The sequence below is a fragment of the Phalaenopsis equestris genome, unplaced genomic scaffold, assembly GCF_001263595.1.
Source record: "Phalaenopsis equestris unplaced genomic scaffold, ASM126359v1 Scaffold204475, whole genome shotgun sequence".
Lineage (NCBI taxonomy): Eukaryota > Viridiplantae > Streptophyta > Magnoliopsida > Asparagales > Orchidaceae > Phalaenopsis > Phalaenopsis equestris.
Genome location: NW_018224028.1, coordinates 7,136 through 33,038, shown reverse-complemented (window position 1 = coordinate 33,038; position 25,903 = coordinate 7,136). Strand labels below are relative to the sequence as shown.

The 25,903-nt window shown below is 31.8% G+C and overlaps 1 protein-coding gene across 1 annotated transcript; it reads left to right on the top strand.

Annotated features, from left to right (window-relative positions):
• The first annotated feature begins 334 nt into the window (after positions 1-334).
• On the top strand, positions 335-23,366 carry LOC110036265 (probable auxin efflux carrier component 8). Its single transcript, XM_020740669.1, has 6 exons — positions 335-869; positions 22,322-22,544; positions 22,647-22,732; positions 22,803-22,960; positions 23,086-23,162; positions 23,244-23,366. The coding sequence occupies exons 1-6, from the start codon at positions 365-367 to the stop codon at positions 23,311-23,313; spliced, it is 1,119 nt and encodes a 372-aa protein (XP_020596328.1). The 5' UTR covers positions 335-364; the 3' UTR covers positions 23,314-23,366.
• Positions 23,367-25,903: the final 2,537 nt, after the last annotated feature.

Here is a 25,903-nt window from a genome sequence, read left to right as displayed (position 1 = left end):
AATAGCTTGAAAAGTTTGTCTAGAAAAGCTATAGCATAAGGAAAGTCGTAATTTATTACATTACTTTCTATGGTGGCCAACTGATCACTCAGTTTTTCTATTTTCTAAATCGACATGGAAGAACATGGCAAATAAAAACTATTTTACTTCAGAAAAGCTAGATTCTCCATTAAAACTGAACTCGGTTAAAGATATCTCAAGCATTGTTTTGTTCCTTGAGCACTTCCCCTTATCATAAAATTTCTAAATTCTGTTTTTTTTTTATTTTTTATTTTTCTAAAGTGGTATATAAGCAGCTCATCCGTTAGAGATTAGACAGGCAACAAAACAGAATTATATTTTCAGCCTCATAAAATCATAAAATATGATTTCATGGGAAGATGTTTACCATGTCCTGGAGGCAACAGTTCCATTATATGTAGCCATGGCCTTGGCCTACTTGTCTGTAAGATGGTGGAAACTGTTCACGCCAGATCAATGCTCTGTGATTAACAAGTTCGTTGCAAAGATTTCTATCCCTTTGCTTTCATACCATGTCATCTCCACGAACAATCCTTACCACATGAATCTCAAGCTTCTCTTAGCAGACATTGTGCAAAAGTTCTTGGCTCTTATCATTTTCGCAATCCTCAGTAAAGTGTACATCAAAGGAAGTATTGATTTGTTGATTACCGGATTTTCTGTATCTACACTACCAAACACTCTGATTGTGGGAATTCCATTACTGAAAGGCTTGTATGATGATGAAGCTGCACAGCTTCTTGGCCAGATAGTCGTCTTGCAGAGCCTTCTTTGGTATACCCTTCTCCTGTTTCTGTTTGAGTTCCGTGCTGCTAAAGAATTGTCCTCACCGGCATCAGAAAACTCTGGTGATACTATAAATTTATTTCCTGCTATTATTCGCATAAACAAGCTAACATTATTAGATGCTGTATTTAAATCATTAAAAAAAATTGTTAATGGTATGCCATTTATTTAAATCCCAGGAAAGGTTGCCTGAAATTATGCCGGGTGAAATGCTTCAAATCAGAACAAATTTTTGACCTTTTATTTTCTTTTGTCAAAACAGAATCTTTGGTAGGCAGAATTACACCGAAATGGCATCAATTTAACCGTTAGACAAATAGTGGCATGCATAACATAACGTATTATGGAAATGTCTAGTTTTTAAGTCTAGAAAAGCGCACTTTTCTCAGGTATGCAAACGAAAAGCGACTGTTAGGTGCTAGGCTTATATAAACAAGATAGTTCTGATGAGAGAATGCATTCATTCATGTTAGAACTAGCCATTCATAAATTATTGGGAGCCTTCTTTGGTATACCCTTCTCCTGTTTCATATAAAAAATTACAACTAGCCATTTTGTCCAACATTGACAAATATTGATGGAAGTGCCACTTATATTACCAAAATATTTTTTAAAATTGCTTAGTCAATTTAACAAGTTTTTAAGCCCATGCACAATTGACCCGATATGATTTGTATCCCAATAGAAAAACATAAGGATGAGATTCATTTGATAAAAGGAAAGCTAATCCCAATGTTTAAATTAATAATCGAAGGCTCCCAATGATTTATGCAGTGCATTGACTTATAATAGACAACACAGGCTAATAACTTAAACTAAGTTTTATCAAGGTTATTGACAACTCATCTCCAACTCACTCTAAGGCTATATATTTAAATCCTTCTAGTATAGCAAAACCTCTCCTTTTAAGGTTTTATGTCCTAAAAAATGTCATAAGTCAGGCATGAAACCTATAAGTTTTGCTAGAACCTTAGGCTCTGTTCGACTTCACATTTGTTTTTTTTTTAATTGTTTTACTTTTTTTATCTTATTCGGTTGGTATATTTATATGCTTTCACTTTTATCTTTTAAAACAAATCAACTTATTTTTAGAAATACTAAGGGCATCTAAAAGATGATTTTGTTTTTTTTTAAATAATTATCTTAACCAAACGTGTTTTAATTAATTTCAAAACACAAATAAAAAAATAAAAAAAATAAATAATAAATAATAATTATAAATAAAAGAGATCCCAAACAACCTCTTAGGCTTTAGGCTTTTTTAACTTCAAATTTATATGCCGCAACTCTTGGGCCACTCTATCTTTAGAGTTCTATGTTTAAGTTTCATAGTCCTACCATAATGAAACATAAGTTAGTAGGTTATGCCACTAAGACATGACCTTTTTTTACTATACGTAAATGTTAATGTAAAGAAAACAAAGAAAATTGATGCTCATGGTGTATAGTCTAACACTTTAAACAACATCTAAAATTTATTAGTTCAAATATTTCATATTTAATAAGCTTGAAAAATCAGCATAAAGTAATTAAATCTACAAGGTGTAAGTTAGGTAAAAGTAATGAGCATGTAGTGATTGCTAAGTCATATGATAGTTAAACTAATAATTTGAATGCAACACACATTGTAACTTAAGGTATTGTTTTATGAGATTAAGCAATTGTATATGTTACATAACAACTACAATACAATATTAATTATTTAACACAATTACACAAGTTATGTAAATAAATCTGCTATCCATAAGTTATATTTTAATATTCTAAACATAAGGTAATTATGAAAGAAAATGTTGTTATATTAGAAGAATCAAAGTTTAAGCACATATAAAAATTTCATTCGTAGGCAGTTGTGTAATTACAAGAGTTACAATAATAACAAACTTTCAAGCAAACCTAAGCAATTCAATAGAATAACAATAAAATGCAATTTATGAAATCTAAGTGAATAGCACAGAACATCCACTTCTCCTTACAAACTACCTCTTTAATGATATGAAACTCTCAATTATCTTCCTTAATTGGTAAAAGCACCCAAGCACATAACATTAACAGGCATAGAAAACCTAATCTCTAAGTTAAGTGAAATCGTAGAATGTCCCACCCAAAAAAATTAGATATGAGAAGTAAATTTAACAAAATTTTTACTCCCAATATATTTCTAGTAAGAATGTAATCCTATTAAAGAATTTTACTTCATACATTTAATTTATATAGCATGAATATATATATATATATATATATATATATATATATTAAAAAGGCAACATCTGTTAATGTCCAAAAAAAACTTACAAGGGATGGAATCAAGAAATGTTTCTAATATAGAGCAATAATATTTTAAAAATTCTCATACTTTACTTGTTTCTGTAAAGTTGAGGGGCACTTTAGTGTTGAAAGAACTGCTTAAAGTTAAAGAGAAAGCAAAAGATTTAATTGTTTGGGAGCTTGGGGAGGGCTACCTCAATTTTTTATCAGACTACAGGGCTTTAACTAGACCTCTTAAGTCTTTCTCTATAGTTAAAAATTTTGTGATAATTTGTGTGACACAGGGACTAAGAAATATAGTTGAAATTCTCTATAGTTCTTGTCCAGACCAGTATTGTCATATTTTGGTTGTTGTCCACCTTCAAAGTTTTTATCCAGACCCCCATCATGATCTTCCAGTCAAGATACACTATCCATTTCACTGTCCTGGTCATCATCATCATCTTTCCTTCAATGTCCACCTTCCACTACATCTTGCCAACATCCCTACTCCATTCTGGTTCCCTCCGACATTCTGCGCCTCTTTCTTTTCCAGTCAGACATGCCTCCCTTCTGTTGAGGTATCATTTATGTGTTTTTTACTTTTTTATTTATTATCTTGTGCTACTTTATTCTTATTGGAGGGGTCATCATTGTCGCTTGATTGTTTCTATATTGGTGTTGTTCTATGTTAATAGTCACTGTTGTATTTTCCTTAAACATAGTAAAAAAATTGGGTTGTTTGCTCATGATTTTGGTTAACTCTAGTATCATTTGGTATTAGAGGTAGCATAATCCTAGTTCTATTATAGGGTTTCCTAGCATCTAATTCTACCCAAGTCACCTCTACTAAAATTTTTCTTTCATAATCACAAACCCTAGCCAAATTTTAACGTTAATTTCTCTATACTAATTTTCAAAATTAGCAAACCCAAATTAGTTTTCTTACTTCTTTAATGATTAACCTACACCCCCGCTCACCTCCTAACCATAAACCTTAGCCATGCCACCTAGAAGATGCATGCTCGAGGCTACCCGGAAGGAGATACGGTGAGAGATCTAGCAACTTTAATGTAAGTTTATGAAAATTGAGGATGAAACATGGGGGGAGCTTGCCCTAAATTAGGATCTAAAAAATTAAAAGGGAGCAAGAGATTAAGATTTGAATCCCTTTCATAGGGAGGACTTTAGTGATACATACGATCGTTGACGAAACTTTGGAATCAAGTATCAAAGTAGGCTGAGAGAAAAGCTGACATGTGAACAATGAGAAAATCTGATGATGAAGAGAGAGAACCAACACCTATCCTTATTAGATTACTAAATAGAAGATTCAGACTTTAGCTTTAGAAGTGGAGAGACCACTTCACCAGGAGACCACCACATCTTAAATGTAATGCTCAACCTCTGTTCTTACAATTAGATTACACCTATGAGAATATCCAAGCTCACCCCATCAATGAAAAGCTGGAGTCAGAGCGGAGAACAGGTGGAAACAATCCACAACTCTAAATTTGTCCTAACCAGAAAGTGCTACAAGTGCTATGGATTTAAGCATGTTGAATCAAACTGCACAACTTTAGAGTGATATGTTTCACTGAGCAGGCTTTAGACAAGTAGTTGCAGGCTACAGAGAAGAGTCTTAATGTTCACCAATGAGGAAGAGACACTTTCAATTTTAGTTGCCCAAGATAGAGATTATATCTGATGTAATAATAACCATTGTAGAAAGTAATGACTCTGACATAATGGGCATTCTGGTAGAATACAAGATTATGGTGCCTCAAGCTAGCATTTTGTAGGCATTGAGAGGAACATCAGTTAGACTAACCTTAGATGTCCACAAGGACCATGAGTTTAAGGAGCCAATATTAGACTTAGTGCAACCTAGAAAAAAGAAATATCAACCTTTTAGATCCATAAACTCATCCCTAACTTGGCTCTATTGAGGGAGGTTCTGCATTTTAGAGAGAGACTTTTTTATGCAATGCCATGAGGATTTCAAGAATTTATTCAGATGTCAAAGTCAGTTCATGATGGTACTCATCCTCAAATGTATAGATAGGATGGATGGAACCCAACTTAAAAATTTATATTAGGAGATTTTGGGGGAAGAAATTCTTAATGGAATTCAGGTCCTTTAAATGAAGAAAAGGTCTCTCCAAAGAGATTACTAATAAAAGAGGTGCAACCTACCATAAATTTCACCCCAGAGTTGATTTCTTCTCACATACTAGCTTATGAGCTAATTTTTGCTAAGTATGTGGAGTTGAAGAAGCTTTTTAAAAATGGGATAGCTTGATACTTGATTTATGAGAATTCTTCTCTATCCACAATTTTCGCTCAGTTTATGTCAAAAGAGGATGGATATTTATTCTATCAGAATGTGCTTTAAAATGATAATGCCTACTTGATCGACCTACTAGAGGACTTGATATCATGCCACAAAGAGCTAGAAGCTTTGATGAATGAAGTCAAAGCTCCCTCTAACCCTGAAAGATTGACACAGGAGCTTGTCCGGTCAAGGTACTATAGTTGCTACTGTACCGCAAGCCCTAACCTTTTTCTTTTCTAATTCCCTCCTATTCCCTTTTCATTTCTATGATTCTCCTATTTTACACCTTGATTATTCTATGACATTCCTCTTCTATTTCCTTTTTATTATGATCCTCACATATTATATTTTCTAATCCCGACTATAAATATGTTGTTGGTATTTTTAGGTACAGTCTTTTATTAATCCAAATTTCAAGATTCAATAGCAGTTACAGTGTGATTAAAACATTCTTTGCTATGTTTTTGCTCACAATTAATGCACTTTGTTAAGGATTAATGATACCATTAAGCTTTGTCTGAAGTCTGTTCACAATAATTTTTCTTATGATCATGGAAACCATAGTGGTAAGACTTATTGGCCTAAAATTTTTTAATTTGTATTTGAAGTTTTCCTTATGCATTAAGACAATAAAAAAGCATCTCAAAAACTTTTGAGGGAAGACACCTAGAAATTTGCTTTGAATAGCTTCAATCAATTGGCATTTAATTTTCTCCCAAGAGTGTTTATAAAAGCTTTTGTGAAAACCATCAAGTTTGACAACCTTATTAGCATTTATTAAATGAAAAGCATTCCAAATTTTAGATTCCTATGGAGGGGCACTAAACTGGAAATTTTTTGTAAGATTAATAGTACTTTTAAGTAAGGTAGGCTCAAAATCATGTATGATCACTTCAGTTGCTTGGGAGAGTTGCAAGAAATACCTTTGAGCACTTTCAATAATTAGTGGTCATGTGTAGAGCCAATGACTATTTTCATCTTTGATTTTTAAGATAAAATTAGCGTCCCTTATGTGCCTGATACAACCGTGAAAGAATTTTGAATTTCTATCCCACTCTACATAACTCAGTTAAGTGGAATTTTGTTTAAGAAATTCACTTTCAGTTTGGGTTGCTTCATTAAGATTATTTTAAGCTTTGTTTGCATCCACTTCTTGAGCTTCATCATTACTCAAATAAAACTCTAGTTTGATAACCATATTTTTAGCATCAACTAAATTCTTCTGAATGTCCCTAAAGACCTCCCCCTTCCACTTTTTTAGATGTGCAGCTAACTTCTTATGTAACAACCATAAATATATCTATGGAGAAGAAAAATATTCTAGATTCTATTTACTCAATATAGTTTCTAGATAACTATCATGAGAGACTCAAACATTAAGAAATCTAAACTAACTTTTTTCTAGTTTTGGAATAAAGTCCACTTTAATTCGATATGGGCCATGGTTAGAGCTTGTCTTTCCCAATTGGGTTACCTTAGAGAAATGAAATGTTTCAATTTAGTATTGATTAAAAAAAATTTTATCTAGTATGTCAAGAATCATTATTCTAATCCAGGAGAAAATATTACGAGTAAACGAAGCTTTAAACAAAATAGGTTTAACAATATTGTCAGTGTGTTTTCATCATTTTGAAATCAGGAAGTCTGCCTCCTCTTTTTTGAACAAGAGATAACATTGGAATAACCCCTAACCATCTAAGGGTTGTCAACCTGAGCATTAAAAGGATCCAATTCAATCCTTAGAAGATTCCTATCAGCAGAAGAGCAACCACCATAAATCACAATTATCAAAATAGTGTGATTAAACCACTGAATTTCTAAATGAAGGAATTGTTGATTCTCTTCCAACAATCTAACTTTAACATCATTTTCCAAATGAACCAATTTTTTAGGTTCCAATTATATGTCTTGTCAAAGTTTCCCAGCTTAATAGTTTTTGGAATATTGTCAACTTGTATCATAGGTTCAAGAAGTGCAAAACATTTCAAGTGATAAAATCTACATAAATTCATCAGAATATTAGAGGCAGTCTTCTTCACAATCCCTCTAACATTCCAAATGAGAAAATTAGTCATGAGAAAAGAATTTACTCTTATTAGTAGTCCTAGAGAGAGCCCTATCATCAAAATTAACCAATATATCAGCTGAGGACAACCCACCATGATGCAAAATGGCATTTGGATCCTTTTAGCTATGTTCTCCATTTTTTTCCTTTCTTATTTTTAGATTTATGAAACTACCAATCTTTCTCCAAAGGTTCTCTAGTAACTTCCATATCCTCTTCCATTATTTGGATTTGGGTATCAAAATGAATTGGTTGCGTATGATCATATTGAGACATGTCATTAGTCAGACCCATATTTTCATTCAATCCCACATCTTTAGTTTGTTGTGTTTGTGTGGGCAATATGTTTCCATTAAAGGAATTATCCTTCAATTGCATCTGTTCCTCCATAACTATGTCCTGTAACATATATTTTTGTTGACAAGTTAGCATAGCATCATCAGACACAATGTTGATTCAGTTGCATTTCCTCTACTAGAGATTTCAACATTATTTGAATCCTCATGAGCAAAACTTTGGATTTGTTGATTCACTACTTTATCACCCAAAACATTTATAGATATATTTTTGTGCTCCAGTTCATTGTTCTATTTTTGATCCCCTTTTTGAATTCTTGATGTGCTAAAAAGTAAGTATCAAAATTGTGAAAAAAAATTCTACGTTGGCTACAATACTTTGATTTATACTTCCTTTCAACCTATTGTTAGTATCCATTGTTCTGTTTGCTAATCCATACCTCCTCATGAAAGTGTTGAGTGATATCCCTTTCCACTATGGCTCTAGCAACAATGGATCTATTTAAAGTGAAAGTAGCAAGATCAACCATCATAGTTTTACTAAAGATAGCTCTCGATCTGTAAGGAACTTGTTAATTAAAATAGTGAAGCCTCAATCTTGGGAAAGTGATCCAAATTGGAATAATATAGGGTTTTGAAGCTTGGTCAAATATGGTGCCCATTTTAAAACTTTCATTTTGGCATCCTCAATGTACTATGGTTAGCTACAAAACAATCTAGCATACTCTTCTTTCCTACTAAGTTGAATGATAATTTGCCTTCTATCTAAAGCACCAACTTGTCAATCTCCAATTAGTTTAAGGTTCTCAAAGAATTCTTCAGATATTATTCATCTTTGGGTTACATAGGTAAACTTCCCAACTAGAGAAAATTTCAAATTTTCTACAAATTTCAGAATATCATGTTCAGAGAGAAAAAGGGCTAGTTTGCCACCCTTTCTACTAATTTTAATGAGAATGCCCTCCACATTTCCAACCTCTTAGCTTTCATGTAAGTGTTTGTTAACCTCATTTTGGTGAGGTCTAAATTCTTCCTTGGAACTTATGATCTAGCCGTAAGACTTTCCTATTAACTATCATAGACGACTATTGTTGGGACCCACCCCACTTAGAAGTTCAAACCATCTCCTGGCTCTTTTGTGAAGTTTCACGTGAGTGATCTAAAACCCTCAACACTTTTTTGAGTTGGTTAAGACCAAAATGATGAATCTCAATGAGAGCCCCCATAAGATCATGAGGCCATAGAATAACCAAGGGTGACTTGGTTGTCTCACACTCCATCACTGCCCTCACATCACCCAATTCCCATAAAAATTCACCAAATTTCCCAAAATCCCCAAAATTACAGAAATTCCCAAGATGCCCCAAAATCCCCAATTTCACCTAGAATTCCCAATTTCCACCAAATTCACCCCAATATTACCAAAACCAATCTTAGCCACCAAATCCACCGTAAAATCTGCAAAAATTCCCTAACTTCTCCAAATTTACAAAATTCCCCCATATTTCATCAAAATTCCCCTAACCCCAGGACAAGACCGAAATGCCCCAACTCCAATTCAAATCCAATTTTATGAACCCTAAATTCAAGGTTACATCCAATTTCACCCATAAGTCAAAAATTCACCAAAATTGAACTATCATGCCAGACCCAAAATTCACCAAGCCTAAGTCTTAAATTCCATTATGATAAATTCAAGACTTCATGAAGCCCATCAAACCATGATAAATTTAATAAAAAAAAAACTTTCAAGCCCAAAAACATAAAATCTAAAAGCCTACTCCACCACGACATGGATTTCCCATCATTCATTTAATTAAAATCAAACCATGGGGGATGAAAGTTATGATCAAAACTTTTTACATTTGGCTTCTTCATGACACCTTACAAAATGCCCCAAAATTCCTAAAATCCTTCTCCGTGAAAATGCTCGAGCCACATGCAATCCATGAAACCTCCCCCAAGCCACATGTGAGCCATGATTAACCATTACAAGTCATCACTCCTTAAGTGGAAAAAAGAGAGCCCTCTTTCATGATTCCACTTAAAGCATTTAATCCTTCTCATGACTCATTATAACATATGATTAAGTCCTAATCTCTATGATAGGGAAGTAACCATTCAAGCTCAAATGCTAGTCATCAGATCAAGCCAGCTTGGAGGCAACCCAAGCCTATTTCCATGAGCCTGGCCCAAGTCAAACACAAACCTAGCAAAAATCCCTTTCCATTTTATTTCAGCACAATTGCCCATGCTTGGACCCAATTGGCTTCACTACTCTCTCCTCCCCTGACCTCCCATAGTCAGAAAGTGACCTCCCATACCTTGGTCGACCACCATGATCGGCGGAAAACCCAAACTAAAAAGCCACTATCATGGCTCAAACTCAAAATTAAACCACTTCAATTTAACTCACTCCTATTAGACTTTGTCCCCTATCTCCCTTCCACATAAATGCCACCTTGAACCCCTTTCCCTGGCCAATTGAAGCCCCTGGCTGAGCCTATAAAACTGTCACCCCTTCACGGCCAAATAAGGAATGCTCACAAAACTTAAGGAAACTCTGCCAAAATCATTTCTAACTTCTATTACACTCAAAAGAAGCTCATCTCCACCATCTTTAGCCCTTCTTCCCCACTAATAAACCCTAATTGTCCAATTGAAAATTAAGAAATTTTAGGCCATTACACCAAACCTTAAAAAATTTCAAAATGATCCTTCCATAAGCTAAAACCACTTCTATAATCAAAAGTCCCCTTTCCTACAATCCCTAGCCTGGTGCTAGATTAAACATGATTCAACATCTAGTCTGGGTCATACTTAGACCCATTCACAGAGCAAACCAACACTTGGAGCAAATTCATGGGACCAAGGCAAAGCTCCTCAACCAAACCAACCAAGGCCTTACCTCTTGGGCAAAGTTATAAGCTCAAAACTTCCATTTTTGCCTCGGTTTAGACTTTTGTGAAAGAAATGAACAATCCATGTCCAGCTAACCATATAAATGTCTTCATCTCACTTGGATGATGCTATAGAAACAAACAACACTTAATTTAGTTAATTAATGAGAGTGGTCTTAGTTTTAGAGTGTGGAAGGTTTTCAGGCTAGAGTTCTTCTGGGATGATGATCGGATGTTGTCCATTCCAGTGTATTCAAAATGAACAGCGCGGATCGGTTCGTATGATGAAATGGTTCGGTTAAAGACTCCAAGTCGCAAGGTGATGGTGCAACCCATGTGGAAAGCATAACGAATGAGAGGGTGTCATGCGGAGCTTCAGAAATGCCGAGGATGAGTTGGCAGCGACATGGTTAAGTAGGAAAATTTGGGTATTTTTTATTTAACTTAATACAAAAAATGAAATATAGCTTTAAGCAATCATATCTTGGTGTAGAAAAATCAAAGAAATAAAAGAGAAATGCCACTATGTTCATCGAACAGAGGAGAATTTAATGAGCCAAAATTGAAAACAATTGTTCTAGTTCTAATTTTTAATTAATTAAATGCCACAAACCTTATTTAAACCATAAATATTTATATATTGATCACCACAACATGAAATTTTTGTGGCTTGTCCTCCACATGATTATGGATGTTCTTTGATTTTTCCAGAGTCAGAGAGCATCTCCATCCTTAAAAGTCCTAGTTTTCCATGGTAATTTTCTTTGTTTACTAAAAATAATTATAAAAAAAAAGATATAAATAAAAAAAATATATGATAAAGTTTGGAAGATTAATCAAAGGCAGAGGGACTAAAGAAAAGTAAAAATAGGTTTTAAAAAACAAAAAAAGCATTTTATACATTTTTCCATTTAAAATAATTAAGAAATTATAAAAATGTAAAAATAATTCAATATATCACAAAATTTTCTCTCATTAAAGAAAGTAACCTTAAGATGTCCCCACAAAATTTTAAAAATAGAAAAAAGTGTCTTTTGGATTTCTAAATATATCTTTCTATGATTCTACAAATTATTTCATTAAAAAATTATAAAAAAATATTAGTCAGAAAAATACAAAACAAAGTTTAGTGAGTTCACTGAGGTCAGAGAGATCAGAGAAACAAGAAAGTGTATTTTTAAATTTAAAAGAAAAATTCCACTTATTTTCTTACTAATATCAATTAAAAACTGTAAAAATTAAATTAGAATCCAAAAATCAAGAAAATTACTTTAATTGGTCATCTGACATTTAACAACATCACAAATTTTCCTAAGGCTTGGGGACACATTTTGTAAAATTAAATCAATTACAACTGAAAATTTAAAATTATGGGTTTAAATAATTATAGAAAATAATTAAATTTCTGAAAAATATAACTTCACCTCAAATATCTTAATTAGTCCATGAGTAAGAGGTCAATGAAAATTTATAATTATGAGTAAGAGTTATGGGCTATAAACCCTAGGGGCATAAAAGTAATTTTGGAATTTTATATTCTATCCTTGTTTAATTAATTTTTAGGCTTAAACAAGAGGGAATGGGTGTTAAATTGTGATGATTAATCCATTGAAGTGCTTGAAACACAAAGGGGAATAGGGTAGTAACTCGTTCATGGTATTTTCTAAAAAATGTAAAATAGTAATTAGTTGAATTATTATACCTCGGGGAAATGACAATTTGGATGATTCAAGAGTGGGGCATGAGCTAGAAGATCAAAAAATAACTAATTTGGACTACAAGAAATGGTTAAATAGAAATTTAATCCTTAGACATACTTTACAAAATTTTCAAAAAATTACAAGTTTACCCTCATGCTTTAAGAGCTTAGTTGTGAGCTAGGTTTAATTTGATACCATTTGATTAATACTTAAGGAAATAATACAAGTGATAATAAAACATCTTAAAATGCTTATTTGGGTAACTCTTAATAAGACAATAACGGTTGATCATTTGCCTCGCTCATGGGATAATTAAGGCATCAACAAGATTACACTGAGCACAGTCTAAAGTATAAGAACATAACTCCTAATTCAACATGGGTCACACTCAACACCATAGTAAGGCTAAATGAACTTAAAATAGTCCAAGAGATTCTAAAGTTGTTCAGAGTCGCCCACTGAACACCCCTACAAGGTTTTGGACATTCCATAGGATATTTGGGCTTATTATGATTTATTGAGGAAAATCATCCTCAAAACATAAAAACCTACCAAGATATGATTTAGAACCATTTGAATTAACACTTATTAATGAGAATTATGATTTAATAACTTAACCTGCAATGATATCAAATGCTCAGGGGTATGGGCCATGGATACAGTGCTCAAACCCTTTTAAGAAACTGGGGATGTTTAAAATGTGACCACATGTGGATCATCAGGCTGATGTAAGTTGGAAGTTTTGATGGCATGGATGATGATTAGAAAGACATCTAAGTATGTGTGATAGTATTGTATATCCTAGTCTGATGACTTTAGGAGATTCAATAATTGGCATTACTATTCCTTAGCATTGGTAAGGAGTTGCCCTTACTCTCATGGGTTGCTCGTAGCTCTAGCCCAACGGTGTGACTAACTTGTGAAATGCCTAATTGACAAAATATATAGTAAAATGATAAAAAAAAAATAACTTTGAGATGAAACTAATATTTTTCTTTGAAACTGATATTTTGAAATATCTAATTCTTTATATCATGAAAAATTAAGAATCTTTATATGCATGAAAAATTAAAAATATTTTGAATGCCATCTTTTGGTAAGTTCATTTGTAAATAACACAAACTGAGCCGAGAGTTATCCTCCGATGATTGCTTTATTGGTAGTCTTTTACCCTATGTTGGGTCTCACATACAAGATGTTGATGCTTTCCTGCAGATGATTCTCGAGAAGCTATTAAGGTGTCGACTCTGCTTCTGAGTTCACCCCACAACTTGAAATTCTTACACCCAGCTTAGATCTTCCATAATGTGTTATTTAACTTGTTTCACATGCTCATTTTTCCTCATGTTTTGTGTAATTTATATATATTCTCATCTTATGTTTATAATGATAACCTTTTTGCAGTGGCGTTAAAGGGAGCAGGTGCACACTATCACTTTTCTATTACTGCATTTTTATTTTACTATGTCTTACAACATGTTTTATTTATGCATAATTTAATATACCTACAAAGACCTATAGGGTAGAAATTAGTAGGCCACCTTTGAGGAGTAACCCTGCGATAAGATTTTGAGACCCAACAATAATCACAAGTTTAAACATAAGCCCTAAACCTAGAACTATCACAATAAAGAGCTTGAAGCTAATTGTCGGGAAAGCATGACGAGGATGCATGTAGATGAAGGATAACCTCAGATGACGGTCAAGACTCAACACAGATCTAATAATGATCTAAAAAATAAAATTTCCTTAGTTTTAAATAACATAAACCCTTAGGATCTCTAGGTAGTTCATCTAACACGACATAAATTCTCACTTTATCTTTAGGCTTCTACATAATCATGTTTTGCAATATAAGTCCTAACCCTTTATAGGATTCTGAGGTTGTTTGTTTAGTAGAACGTAAACCCTCTTATCTTAACAAATGGTTTGCATAACTTTATGTTGCGCAAATGTTGGCCCTAAATAAAAACAAAGTAGGAGTGAACATTAAGCAACATTGTTTCCAGAATTTAAAGCCAAACAATTGGATAGTTTAAGAAGTCATTAAGAATCTTTTCAAGATTTGTGATGTCCCCTACTTCTCACTCCTTTAATCTCTAAAATAATTGTTCCTACTTGATCCCTTCCCACTTGATTTTCCTACAACCATTCATCAAAACTTAATGTTGAATTCTTGAAGACAAAACCTCTGATAGTTATCAAGAGTTTTCTAAAGTGATTTCAGTCATTTAAGATGTAATTAATTGTATGGGCTTGCTCTTATAGAGAATTAGGAACTCAAGTAATAAATCTCTATATAATCTTTCCATTAGATATGTGAATTGTTGGTCATAAATTTTGCAGACCAATCAGATGTGGTAATTATTTTAGTTTAAATGGTTAAGCCTACTAACATGTAGCATGCTCATCTCTCGGGGCAACGTATTACTTGTGGTATTATACTCAACTATCTAAACTATTAAATATATGAGATATATCTGGTCTCATCCGTTTTCCAAAAATAAAATGCTATTTGCAAAATTAAAATTATATAATTATATACATAATTAAATTAAATTATTTTCCTTAAAAACCGACCCATAGTGTTATAGAAATATTAAAAACTTATTGTTAAAAGTTTGTTTGTCTTCTAGTACCTCAGCAGGGTTGGTATAGCCATTAAATCTCGTAAAAGCTTTAACCCCAAAAATAGTCAATGGAATAATAAAAACAAATGGAGCAATAACAAAAAATGGAGAGCCAGTCTTAACAAGCCACCAACCAAAAAAAAGGGAAAAAAAAAGTAGTGATGAACCAAACTGTGGTAAGAGAATCCAAAAATGAGTAAAAATCAGAGCTACTATGATTTGCAAGACTCAAACCCTAAGGTAAGGAGGGAAGATGCAGTCGCTACTTTCATCTTTATATATATATCACAATGATATTATCATTTTTCCTCAAATTTGTCTTATTAAATCGCTTGGTATCAACTTCACTACAACTAAAAATCATCGCTCATCCTTTCATAGTAAACTTTAAAAACTTATTTCAATCTATGAAGTGTCTGTTTCGTTCAGACACATGATATTAGTATAGGTAATTAATAAATCTTAGAGAATTCTCTACGTAAACATCTTTCTACCAATCCTAATAAAAAATGCACTCCTTACATTTATATGATATAGTATATATATTTTAATGATAAAACACCGATAATATTTCAATTAATTATAATATAATTATAAGGATATAAGATAGTACGAAGTGTATTTTTTATAAGTCATGTAATATATTGTGTTCTTAACATTGAATTTTTCCTTACAACATGCCTGGAGTTGTCTAACATATTCTTGTAAACCCACATAGTTTTTATTATTTTCTAATAATATTGGTTTGAACAGAACTTTAAACATAATTCCTAATATTTATTTTTATTTAACTTACATTATTTTTAACAATGTCAATGAATGCTTCATCTATAAATACAAGTTATTTGTGAAATGAAAAGGCTAATTAATTTGTTTCCTCTCTGATAATACTTTTAGTTCTAACACCATTTGGCTTACCTTTTATGATAAGCTCCTCATATTTCTTATACAAATAACTCCACTCCTTATGTAAATCAAGTGTTGATGGAATCTTATTTAATACATTTGGCTTATCCAAGAAAGATTTTTCAATCTTGTAATATTTTCACGATCAAAATATTTCATTTTTAAATGTCTATGAAAAATTCATCAAAATTTATACACATATATCCTATAACTAAACTTTATATTGATAAATTCATAGTCCTTACAAAGACTAAAGCATCTAAGAAATGCATATTTATTTGATATAGTATTCAATTTAATTAAACTCTCTTTATCATTCCTTAATGTAAAATATTTGTAATAATACTATATTTTGAACTAAAAAGTTAATTTTTTTTATACTATTAAAATTATTATCACTGCAAGAATAAATAATTATATTAAAACTTCTTTGAGTTAACATCGTCGCTATTACCATTATCACCAATAACATCTAGCTCTTTGCAACCTCTTTTGAGTTCACCCTTTTCCTAATAGCCTAGTCTCAACCATCATTTTTTATTGGAAACTAACTCACCCACAATGCTTGAGGTTCTTCTTAACTATCTCTATAAACTTGCCATCATACTATCTTGCAAGTCATAATTATAGCTCATTTTAATGATTATTCATTCTTAAGTTGTATGAAGTTATAATACATTAAAATCTCTCCCCACTTTCATTAGATAAGATTCCTTAGGAATTGTTTGAAATTTTATGCATAATTCTACTACAGACACTATGTCTAGTCAACTAATTTTCAAATATATCAAATCTCCTAGTTTTTCTTTTTAAATTAGAAAATATATGTTTCTACTGATATCTTTATCAATGATAGTTAATGGGATTAGGTCATATCAATAGACTTTTATCATTAGATATTTAACATTTTAATCAATGTATTCAAAATATTTTGAATGTGACATAAGAGAATTTATGGCATAAGAAATGCATAAGCTCTCTCATGGAATAAATCTTAAACTATTATTAGTTCTTGCGAATTTATGACATACTGAGTCTTGTAAAAAAGAACAGTGGCGAGTCTGCGTAAGACCCTTCTCAACACGGGTTCGAATACTCGACCAGAGGAGATTCAAATTTGCACATGGGATGGGCTGCGGGGTCCGCCCTTTGGTCAATCCTTTAACACACACACACACACACACACACACACACACACACACACACACACACAGATATATATATATATATACATATCTGTGCGTGTGCGCGCCTAAGATACTATCATTTCATCACAAATCATTTAAATAAATAGCTTGGTGTCAACTTGATGACTATAATAGCTCAATGCTCAATATATTTTACTAAGCCTTGAATTAGTCGCTTTAATTCATCAAGTATATTCTTAGTTAGGACACATGATGTAAATTTAAATAGTTAATAAATCATATAGAATTCTGAATATGAACATCTTTTTATGTAATCAAATTAAGAAAAAGCACTCCTTACATGCATGTGATATAAGTTTAAACCATTTTAAAGAAAACAAAGAAATAATAATCTAATAGCTTCAAATCTTGTTGTAAGGATATAAAATTCTTCAAAATCTATTCCTTTTACTAAGTGATACCCTTGTTCTGCCAACCTAACATTAATTCCTTACAACATACCTAGGTTCATAAAATTTGTTCTTTTAAACCGACTTAGTTTTTTTTCTTAATTTGTTAATAACATTGCAAAAACTAACCCTAAATATCATTACTAAAAACGTTTCTCTTTGATTCTTACACTATTTTTAATAAAGACACATCATCTAATGCTTCATCAAAAAATACTAGTTTAATGTGACATGATAATGATGAATGATTTATCTTTTCTCTAATCATACTTTACATACTAATATGATATGTTCCTTGTATTTCTTAGAAGCATACTTCTACTCCCAAAGTAATCCAAGTGTTGTGAATCCTTTTTTTATACATTTGGCTTATCTAAAATATGATTTTTTCTAAGAATATTTTATCTGCTCATGACCTAACACTTTCACTTTTAGAAAAAAAAAAAAAAAAACTGATAATCATAACAATTTATAGGCACTAATCTTTCAAAATCAAACATTTAATTTATAATTATAAACCTTACAATGATCAATATATGCCAGTTATGCTAGTCATTTACAATTTAGTTTTTTTTTTTCATTTTCTTATTACACTGTTCTATTGTGGTACAGCAACAATAACAAAACCTTTATCCCACTAAGTGGGGTTGGCTACATGAATCAAAAAGATTCATTTCATAATTTTTAAAACAAGTTTTACGCTGACTGTCGTCTACCTAACACAATCCTCTACTTTTCGCATCCGGGCTTGGGTCCGGCAATGACAACGTTCAAATTTTTAAAATCAATTGTGATGTCCTAGGAAAAAAATCTAATCTCACCCTCTTCATAAATGATCATGATTTTCTAATTTTTAAATTATCCCCCATTATCAATCCAAATATTCATAATTAAAAAAGCTTTATCTTTCGTAATCCACATTAAAAAGACCATATATTTAATAGTTGCGTTATTTTATAGAATGCCGCCAGCACAAACATTTAGTAATCATCAATTATAACATACTTATACATTCTCCTTCATATGCTAGTGGGAACTCTAAATAAATCTATTGTACTTTTACGTGTCTTTAAATGTTCACAACTTTTATGAAGGTAAGAGATGTATGGGTCTATGTACCTGACTAACAATTTAAACGTAGGCGGTCCTTAAGGTTATGTAATCCAAATTCTAATTCATGTATATATAGTTTTAATAAAGTGTACAAGAATATGACCTAAAAATACTCAATTTGAATTCATATATCATCATAGTATGCTTTTAAACATTTCAAATTACTAAAGATTAATCTAATAAGTTTAACTAATTATCTATGAAAAATAAATTACGCTGCATTATTCGAATTAATTAAATATTAATCAAAAGAAATTCGATCGCATACATGTTATTACATAGTTAGATGATACTTATTTGATTATCCTTTTAATAATCAACGAATATAACCTTCTTGAGTGTAAAATCCATAGCAAAAAGAGCCAACTCTTAATATTTTTTCTTTTAATTTTTTCTTAGTTACATGGATCTATCTTTATTCATTCTAATCAAATAATTTTTTATCTTTAATCCTTTATCATAAATGTTTATTATGTAGCTATCATATTCCCTTAATAATCCTACTGTTAAAGCTTACCTGCTTAAGTATTTAATGAATCAATTGTTGAACCCTTACTTCTTGAGGTCTATCAAAGAAATGAGTATGATGAGTAAATGTGCAGATTGGGTTCCAACTATTTATTTTGTAAACCTAGAAATATGGACTTAAAAAGGTTTTTTAATTGTATCTTTAACTTTATATTATTTATATATGTGTCTCAAACTAATATATTATGCACATAGCATATGCCTATAGAGGTTCAAAATATTATATTTTTGTAGTGTTAGATAGACTGTAAAAATACTCTATTTTGCTCTTAATAAGTAATTTCCTTTAAGCAATGTAATAAACCAAGGATGCTAATTTAATGTCCATAAATTTCTTGTTTAGCATGTTGCAACTTATTTTCAAGCTAGATATGATGCAAATTTAAATTGACATGATCTATCTTCAATGTTTGATTATTTTTCAAACTAATTAGAGCTTTATTAATTTCAAAAAAATTACCATGAAAATTTTCGCTTGTTTCTTTCTAAATAGATCAATATTCATTATTAAATAATTTTGTTCTTTCTCACTACTTGAATCGGCCCTCACCCTTAATGCCTTCTTACCTTTCTTAAATGTATCTTTTTTTTTTTCATCCATGATTGCCCAAAAGATAGTTTGACTTGAAGCAGTTAGGATTGTAGCATACAAAGCATATTTAAATTCTTTTTGCCACCTATAAGATTGATTGTTTAATCATTTTGAACTTATATTAAACTTTGTTTCCATATATTTTATAAATGTTTCTCTTGAAAATTATTTATAGTTTGTATCTTCATAATGCATTCTTAGTTCCATAACTCTCTAAGAGTAAGGATTTTCTGTTTTTGAAGTCATAACTCTTAAACATAACATTTTTGTCTCTATATTCAAGTTTTTTTTCTCTACTTCTTAGTTCCATAACTCTCTAAGAGTAAGGATTTTTGGTTTTTGAAGTCATAACTCTTCAACATAACATTTTTGTCTCTATATTCAAGTTTTTCTCTCTATAATCTATTGAACTAATTTTTTATTAATGAATTTAGAACCCTTTATTTAGATATAGCTATTATTGTAAGAACCCACACTCTTAGCATTTGATTTACCTTTTCTTGGATCAAATGTTCCTTACCAAATACAATAAGTATGTTGTTTATTTTTGTGATGAATTTGAATATTTTATGTTTTGTACATATTTTTTTATTAATTTATATTTTTTTGCATGGAATTTTATTTATTTATTTTCATTCCCTCATTCATTTTTTTATCAGCTATGATTACTTTGGCATAATCTCTTTCATTATTCTTATGTTACAAATTTTTATATAATCAACATTTTTCAAAATCAAACATGACACATTTACTCCCATAGTTTTGAGTAGACACATGCTTTATTTCATTGAAGAGCATTATTCCCTGGGTTTTGGAATTTCATTATCTTTAGTAATTGATAATAGTAATGCCTTACAAACCACCCTTAGAATAAAATCACCATTTGTCAAGTTGCATGGTTGCAAGTATACATTCATTTTGCTCCTTGCGAAATAAAGACATTCACCATAAATAAGGATGGTTGTACTTTTTAGTGCCATTCATTTATTTATGAAGTATTATGATCAATATATATATTGAAAAAAAGCATTCGATGTTAAGCTTTGGCATTGATATCAATTATTTGTATCCATGTACTCATAAGGGAGGTGAATTTAGCTTTTTAAAATTTTTAAGATTTTAATAGTTCACAATATTTTATTCTGAAAAATAAATAAAAATTAAAAATGCAATACTAAATAGATATGTAAAAATAATAAAAATGGAAATAAGTAACAATTTAATGGACTATTATTGTAGCTTACATCCATGCTTAGGTGTCCAACCATACTTGTTATCTAATTCGCACCACATGTACTAAATAAAATAATCACTCTTATAATAGGAAAAGAAGCTCTTACACAGTCATTTACTTTACGACATCCTCTTTTCATTTGAGAAAACAATCCAAATATTGTCGCAAGTGAAGAATAATTTTTTGATACGTTATTTACTAGAATAAATTGACAAAATACAAGATACAATGAGAGAAAAAAAAAATAAAGGGTTTTTATATGTTTTAGTTGAAGAAAACAAATCACAACACCAAAAAATCAAAGGATCTCTACATGATCAAGTAAGAAACCTCTTATATCCCTTTTGATTTATGTTTTACCTAAGATTTTTATAGATAAAAATTAATTTTGATGCTAGATTATAGAAAAAAAATAAAATTTATAACTAATTATTAATTTCAAGGCCTAATGAATAACTAATTGCATACCTCGTATTGACTTAATATTTTGTAGGGAAAATTACATACGCAGCACACAATTTGTATGGATTTCGCTATGTAGCATACACATATAAAAGTCATAATGCATTTTTTATTCCAATGCGTAACCCTCATGTGTGAAGTTTGATATCATTGTGTTAATTATTTCCTACAAGTAATTAATTTGAAAAATAAAAAATCTAAAGTTCTAAAAATTCGCATGGGATGTAATTTGCATAAACTTACCATTTTAACGAATTAATTGGGATGTAATTAATGATGTTCTAAATTTCAGATTTAAGTTTACGTGTTTATCATAGAGAAATAGAGAAATGAATCAAACAAAATTATCTGATAAGAAAATATTAAGGAAATTTGATGGTAACATCTATAGAACTCTCTTTAGACTAGTTATGATGTGCATATCCAAGGTTTGTATAGTGAAAATTGGTAAGATAATTTGAGTATGATGAAAATGATAATATTAAAATAAATATATTATATAACATGGAATGATTAATTCATACAATTCTGTTAGAGGAAATGTGGAAGTACCATCTAATACAGAAGAAGCAATTGGAATAAACTAGGATGGGTTGAATATGCATGATGATTGATAGTGATTGCATCCATTTGACAGATAAATATAATTTAGGTCAAATCATCAAAAAGAGAAATGATTTAACCTAAGGAATATGGTTACAAGTTATAACTAAAAAAAAAGAAATATATGTAGATGTTTCTTGCAAAATTCATCAAGAATGAATGAAAAAATAAATCATAAAGCTTGCCCCATTACACTGGTTATGGCAACTATGAAGAAGAGGATACATAATTGCTTTCATTTTTCCAAAGGGCTGATTAGAGCTCCTACACCATCGTTATTAAACCTTTCTCTCCATGTCTTTCTAGTGCACATGACAGACAATCACTTTGCACATGAAGTGGCAATAGAAGAAGACGAAATGGAAACTCGGGAGAGGATTCACTCAAGGACAGAAGAGAAGAAAAGTATCATTATCAAGTTTAGGAACAAATCTTGGCTAATACTTTCAATGGTTGGAAGGAAGCTGATATCAAATCCCAACACATATGCATGCTTAGTTGGCCTATTATGGTCACTCATCAGCAATAGGTATGAGGATTCTAATCTTAACAATACGAACTTCGTATTAGTAAGAAATGCATGTTGTGCAAATATTCATAGCATTGAATTGCAAAGTTGAATACCATACAGGTGGGCTATTGTGCTTCCAACGATAATAAAAAACTCCATATCAATTTTAGCAAATGGTGGTCTTGGAATGGCCATGTTCAGCTTAGGTAGGTAATCTCTTAGCTAATATGGAACAAAACAAGCATGAAACGAGAACTTAATTTTCCCAAATTATAGGACTCTTCATGGCATCACAGTCAAGGATCATAGCATGTGGCCTTCGGATGTTGATTTTTTCCATGGTCTTGAGATTCATTGTTGGGCCAATACTCATGGCGATCCCATCATACACCTTACAGATGAAAGGGACTCTTCTTAATGTTGCAATTATTCAAGTAATGATAAATTATTCTTCTTATTTTTACCAAAAAGAGGCTTATGAATTACTTGATATGAAATTTTCTTTTTGAAATATATGTTATTTTTAGAGAAGTAAATTATAACAGATGCATATATGCAGGCTTCTCTACCTCAAGGAATTGTTCCATTTGTTTTTGCTAAGGATTATGATGTTTGCCCTGACATTTTAAGTGCTGGGTAATAACTTCTTTTTCTCTAGTTAATATATTTTCTTACGATGCTTTGTATGGACTAAAATAGTACTTTTTTTTCCTGTAGGGTGATTGTTGGTATGTTTTTAGCCATACCGGTAACTCTGGTATACTCTTTGATTATAGACCGTGATTGAAATCTCAAACTCAACCAATTGGATAGAAATTCTTAAAGGGGGTTGATCTACAAAAAGGGAACATAAATGCATCATTTTTATTACCAAAGTTTTTATTAGAAGTATAAAGATACATATATTTTCCTACAATACAATTCATCTTTTCTCATTGAATTTCCTATATTTAAATAGGACTTTGTAATGGTTAATTTTTAGTTTTAACACGAGTTATGGAAATGAGTAGAAAATTGCATATTGACAAAGAATATTGCAACAAAAAGAATAAAATGTTTTTTGCATTCATTTGAATAAAGAACTGGATTCATAAATGAGACTATCGAGCTTCCCAATCATAAGGGATGAAGATACCGGAAAGTAATCTAAGCAATGTAATTTAATGTTGAACATTGAATTTATTTAACAAACAACATTTACTATGAGAGCAAGGCAACAAGTTAAAATGTGGAAGGTTGAACGTTATGCGTACGTGCATGAAAATGAAAAACAATTATGAAAAGAGAGAGAGGGAGGGGGAAAGAAAGAGGGAGGGAGGTGTTAATATAAAAAGGGGGAAAACCACATACTAAAAAAGCATAAGCAATTGGGTAAATAATTTGTGGCATGAACTTATTGAGGTGCCCCATGATAAATTTTTATAAGAGTTATTTCTCTTCTTTCTAATTTCATTGTAAATGTACAGGAACCTTTAGGGACACTAATTAAAGGTAATAGCAAACCCAGATGTTCAAGATCATTAGGGACACATTTTTAGTGATTTGGTAAAACAAAAACTTGGTTGTAGTTAGCACAACAATTTCTATCTAAAAGGCATGCCAGGAAAACTATAGAACGTCTGCTTTTGCAATACTTGGGCCTCACAAAACTTTCCTAACTTTTACTGGAGATTTTACAAACTAAAGTTATGGAGTTGAAAATTTCATTAACAACCACAATAGAGCACATGCTTTGCCATTGAGAGATGAATAATTAATGTTGGAGCAAGCAATGAGAAAGAGAGAAAAATCTTATAGTAAAAAAAAAGGTTGGTCTACTCCATCTCTTGTTGACCCTCAAATATATTCCAAAGACAAATCGATCACACATAAAGCGAGCACGGTAAAAGAAATAAGTTGATGGCACAACATCGGTAATTTGAGTTTGAATCATCTTGATCGTTAATGAAGTAACTAAAATAGCATTTGATCACAAAATAAACTATGTGAGCTGGTCCGAAATATCAAAATTGCCTAAAGAAGAATGTCCTATGATAAAAAAGAATAAGTACGGTGAAATCAGCAGAATACGGGTGCGACACACTTAATTCAGGCCCATATCAGCCCAATTAGAGAGGAGGTTATTGAAACAAACTCCCATGAGAAAATGGACTCCACATTCAAAACATCGATTTAACCCAAAAAATAAAAAAACACACACACATCTCGTCGGATTTTATGCACAAGTTAGCGGCACACAAATAAATACATTTAAAATCATAAAAAATATAAAATAAAATAATAAGAATATGAAAATCCTTCGCCCTGCCTCTGCCACCCACGTTAGCCACTCAGAATTATGGCATGTGTAAATGACAATAGTAAAATATATCCCAGTAAAAACCTAATAGGCTAACGCACACCCCGCTCCCGCTCACCCGATCTTGACACTTTCCCCTCTTCTCCCGATTTTTCCCCGACTCCTCCCTACGAGCTTAAATTTTTCGTCACTCCTCCCACCGAAACTCCATCTGCCTGCTGCTCCTCCCTCCGGCGGCCAACTCCACTGAAACCCATTCCCTCAGCCTGCATCTCCTCCCTTCGGAAACCACTTCTCCTGCGGCCAACTTCCAGCTGCAAACTCCAACACCTTCAGCTTTAAGGTATTAAAAAAAAATTCAAATCCTGAAGCTTTAATTATTTTTCTTTGCTGTTTGTTTGAAAATGAAATTTAAGTCTGCTTGGATCTTAGCTTCTGGTGGAATTAGAATGGCAGTGATGGCTATTTGGAGTGTAGGTTAAATGCTATTCAATGTTCATGTATGCATGCAGGTTCGCTCATCTTCACCACCGCGTGAAAGATATAATACTCGTAGCTCTTGAAATATCTATCGCGATGCATTGAGGCATCTAGTAAAATTCTATACACGTTTTATTAGCATGGTGGAGCAAAACTCATGCGTGACGCTTGCGACGCGGCAGACAATTCAAAACACTCATGAAATGCCTATTAAGAGTCATCTGACACGTTTAGGGGAAGCCTACAAATGTTTTTTATAGCGTGGTGGGGTGAAGCTCGCATGCCACTCTCGAGGCGCAATAGATAATTTAAAATTAAGTACTCGTTCGTATCTTTCTTGACGCGTGGTCGTGGCGCAAGACACCCATACACATCCTTCTTAGCATGGTCGGCAGACCCATACTCACGATGCAGCCCCCCATCAAGAGATGACTCTAGGAGGCTGCCGTAATTTGGTCAAAGTGCCGGTCATAAATGAGCAAAAAAAATTGATTTAAATGCAATCAAAATGAAAGCCCCTAAGCTACATATTAAATGCTAATATGATTGCATAAATTTTTTTAAATGATGAAATTAAATATAAATGAAACCTACACGA

Coding starts and splice junctions, on each gene's coding strand:
- LOC110036265 (XM_020740669.1), top strand. CDS start 365: ATGATTTCATGGGAAGATGTTTACCATGTCCTGGAGGCAACAGTTCCA. Junction 870..22,321: donor ACCGGCATCAGAAAACTCTG/GTGATACTATAA, acceptor ATGTCTTTCTAG/TGCACATGACAGACAATCAC. Junction 23,163..23,243: donor CCTGACATTTTAAGTGCTGG/GTAATAACTTCT, acceptor TTTTTCCTGTAG/GGTGATTGTTGGTATGTTTT.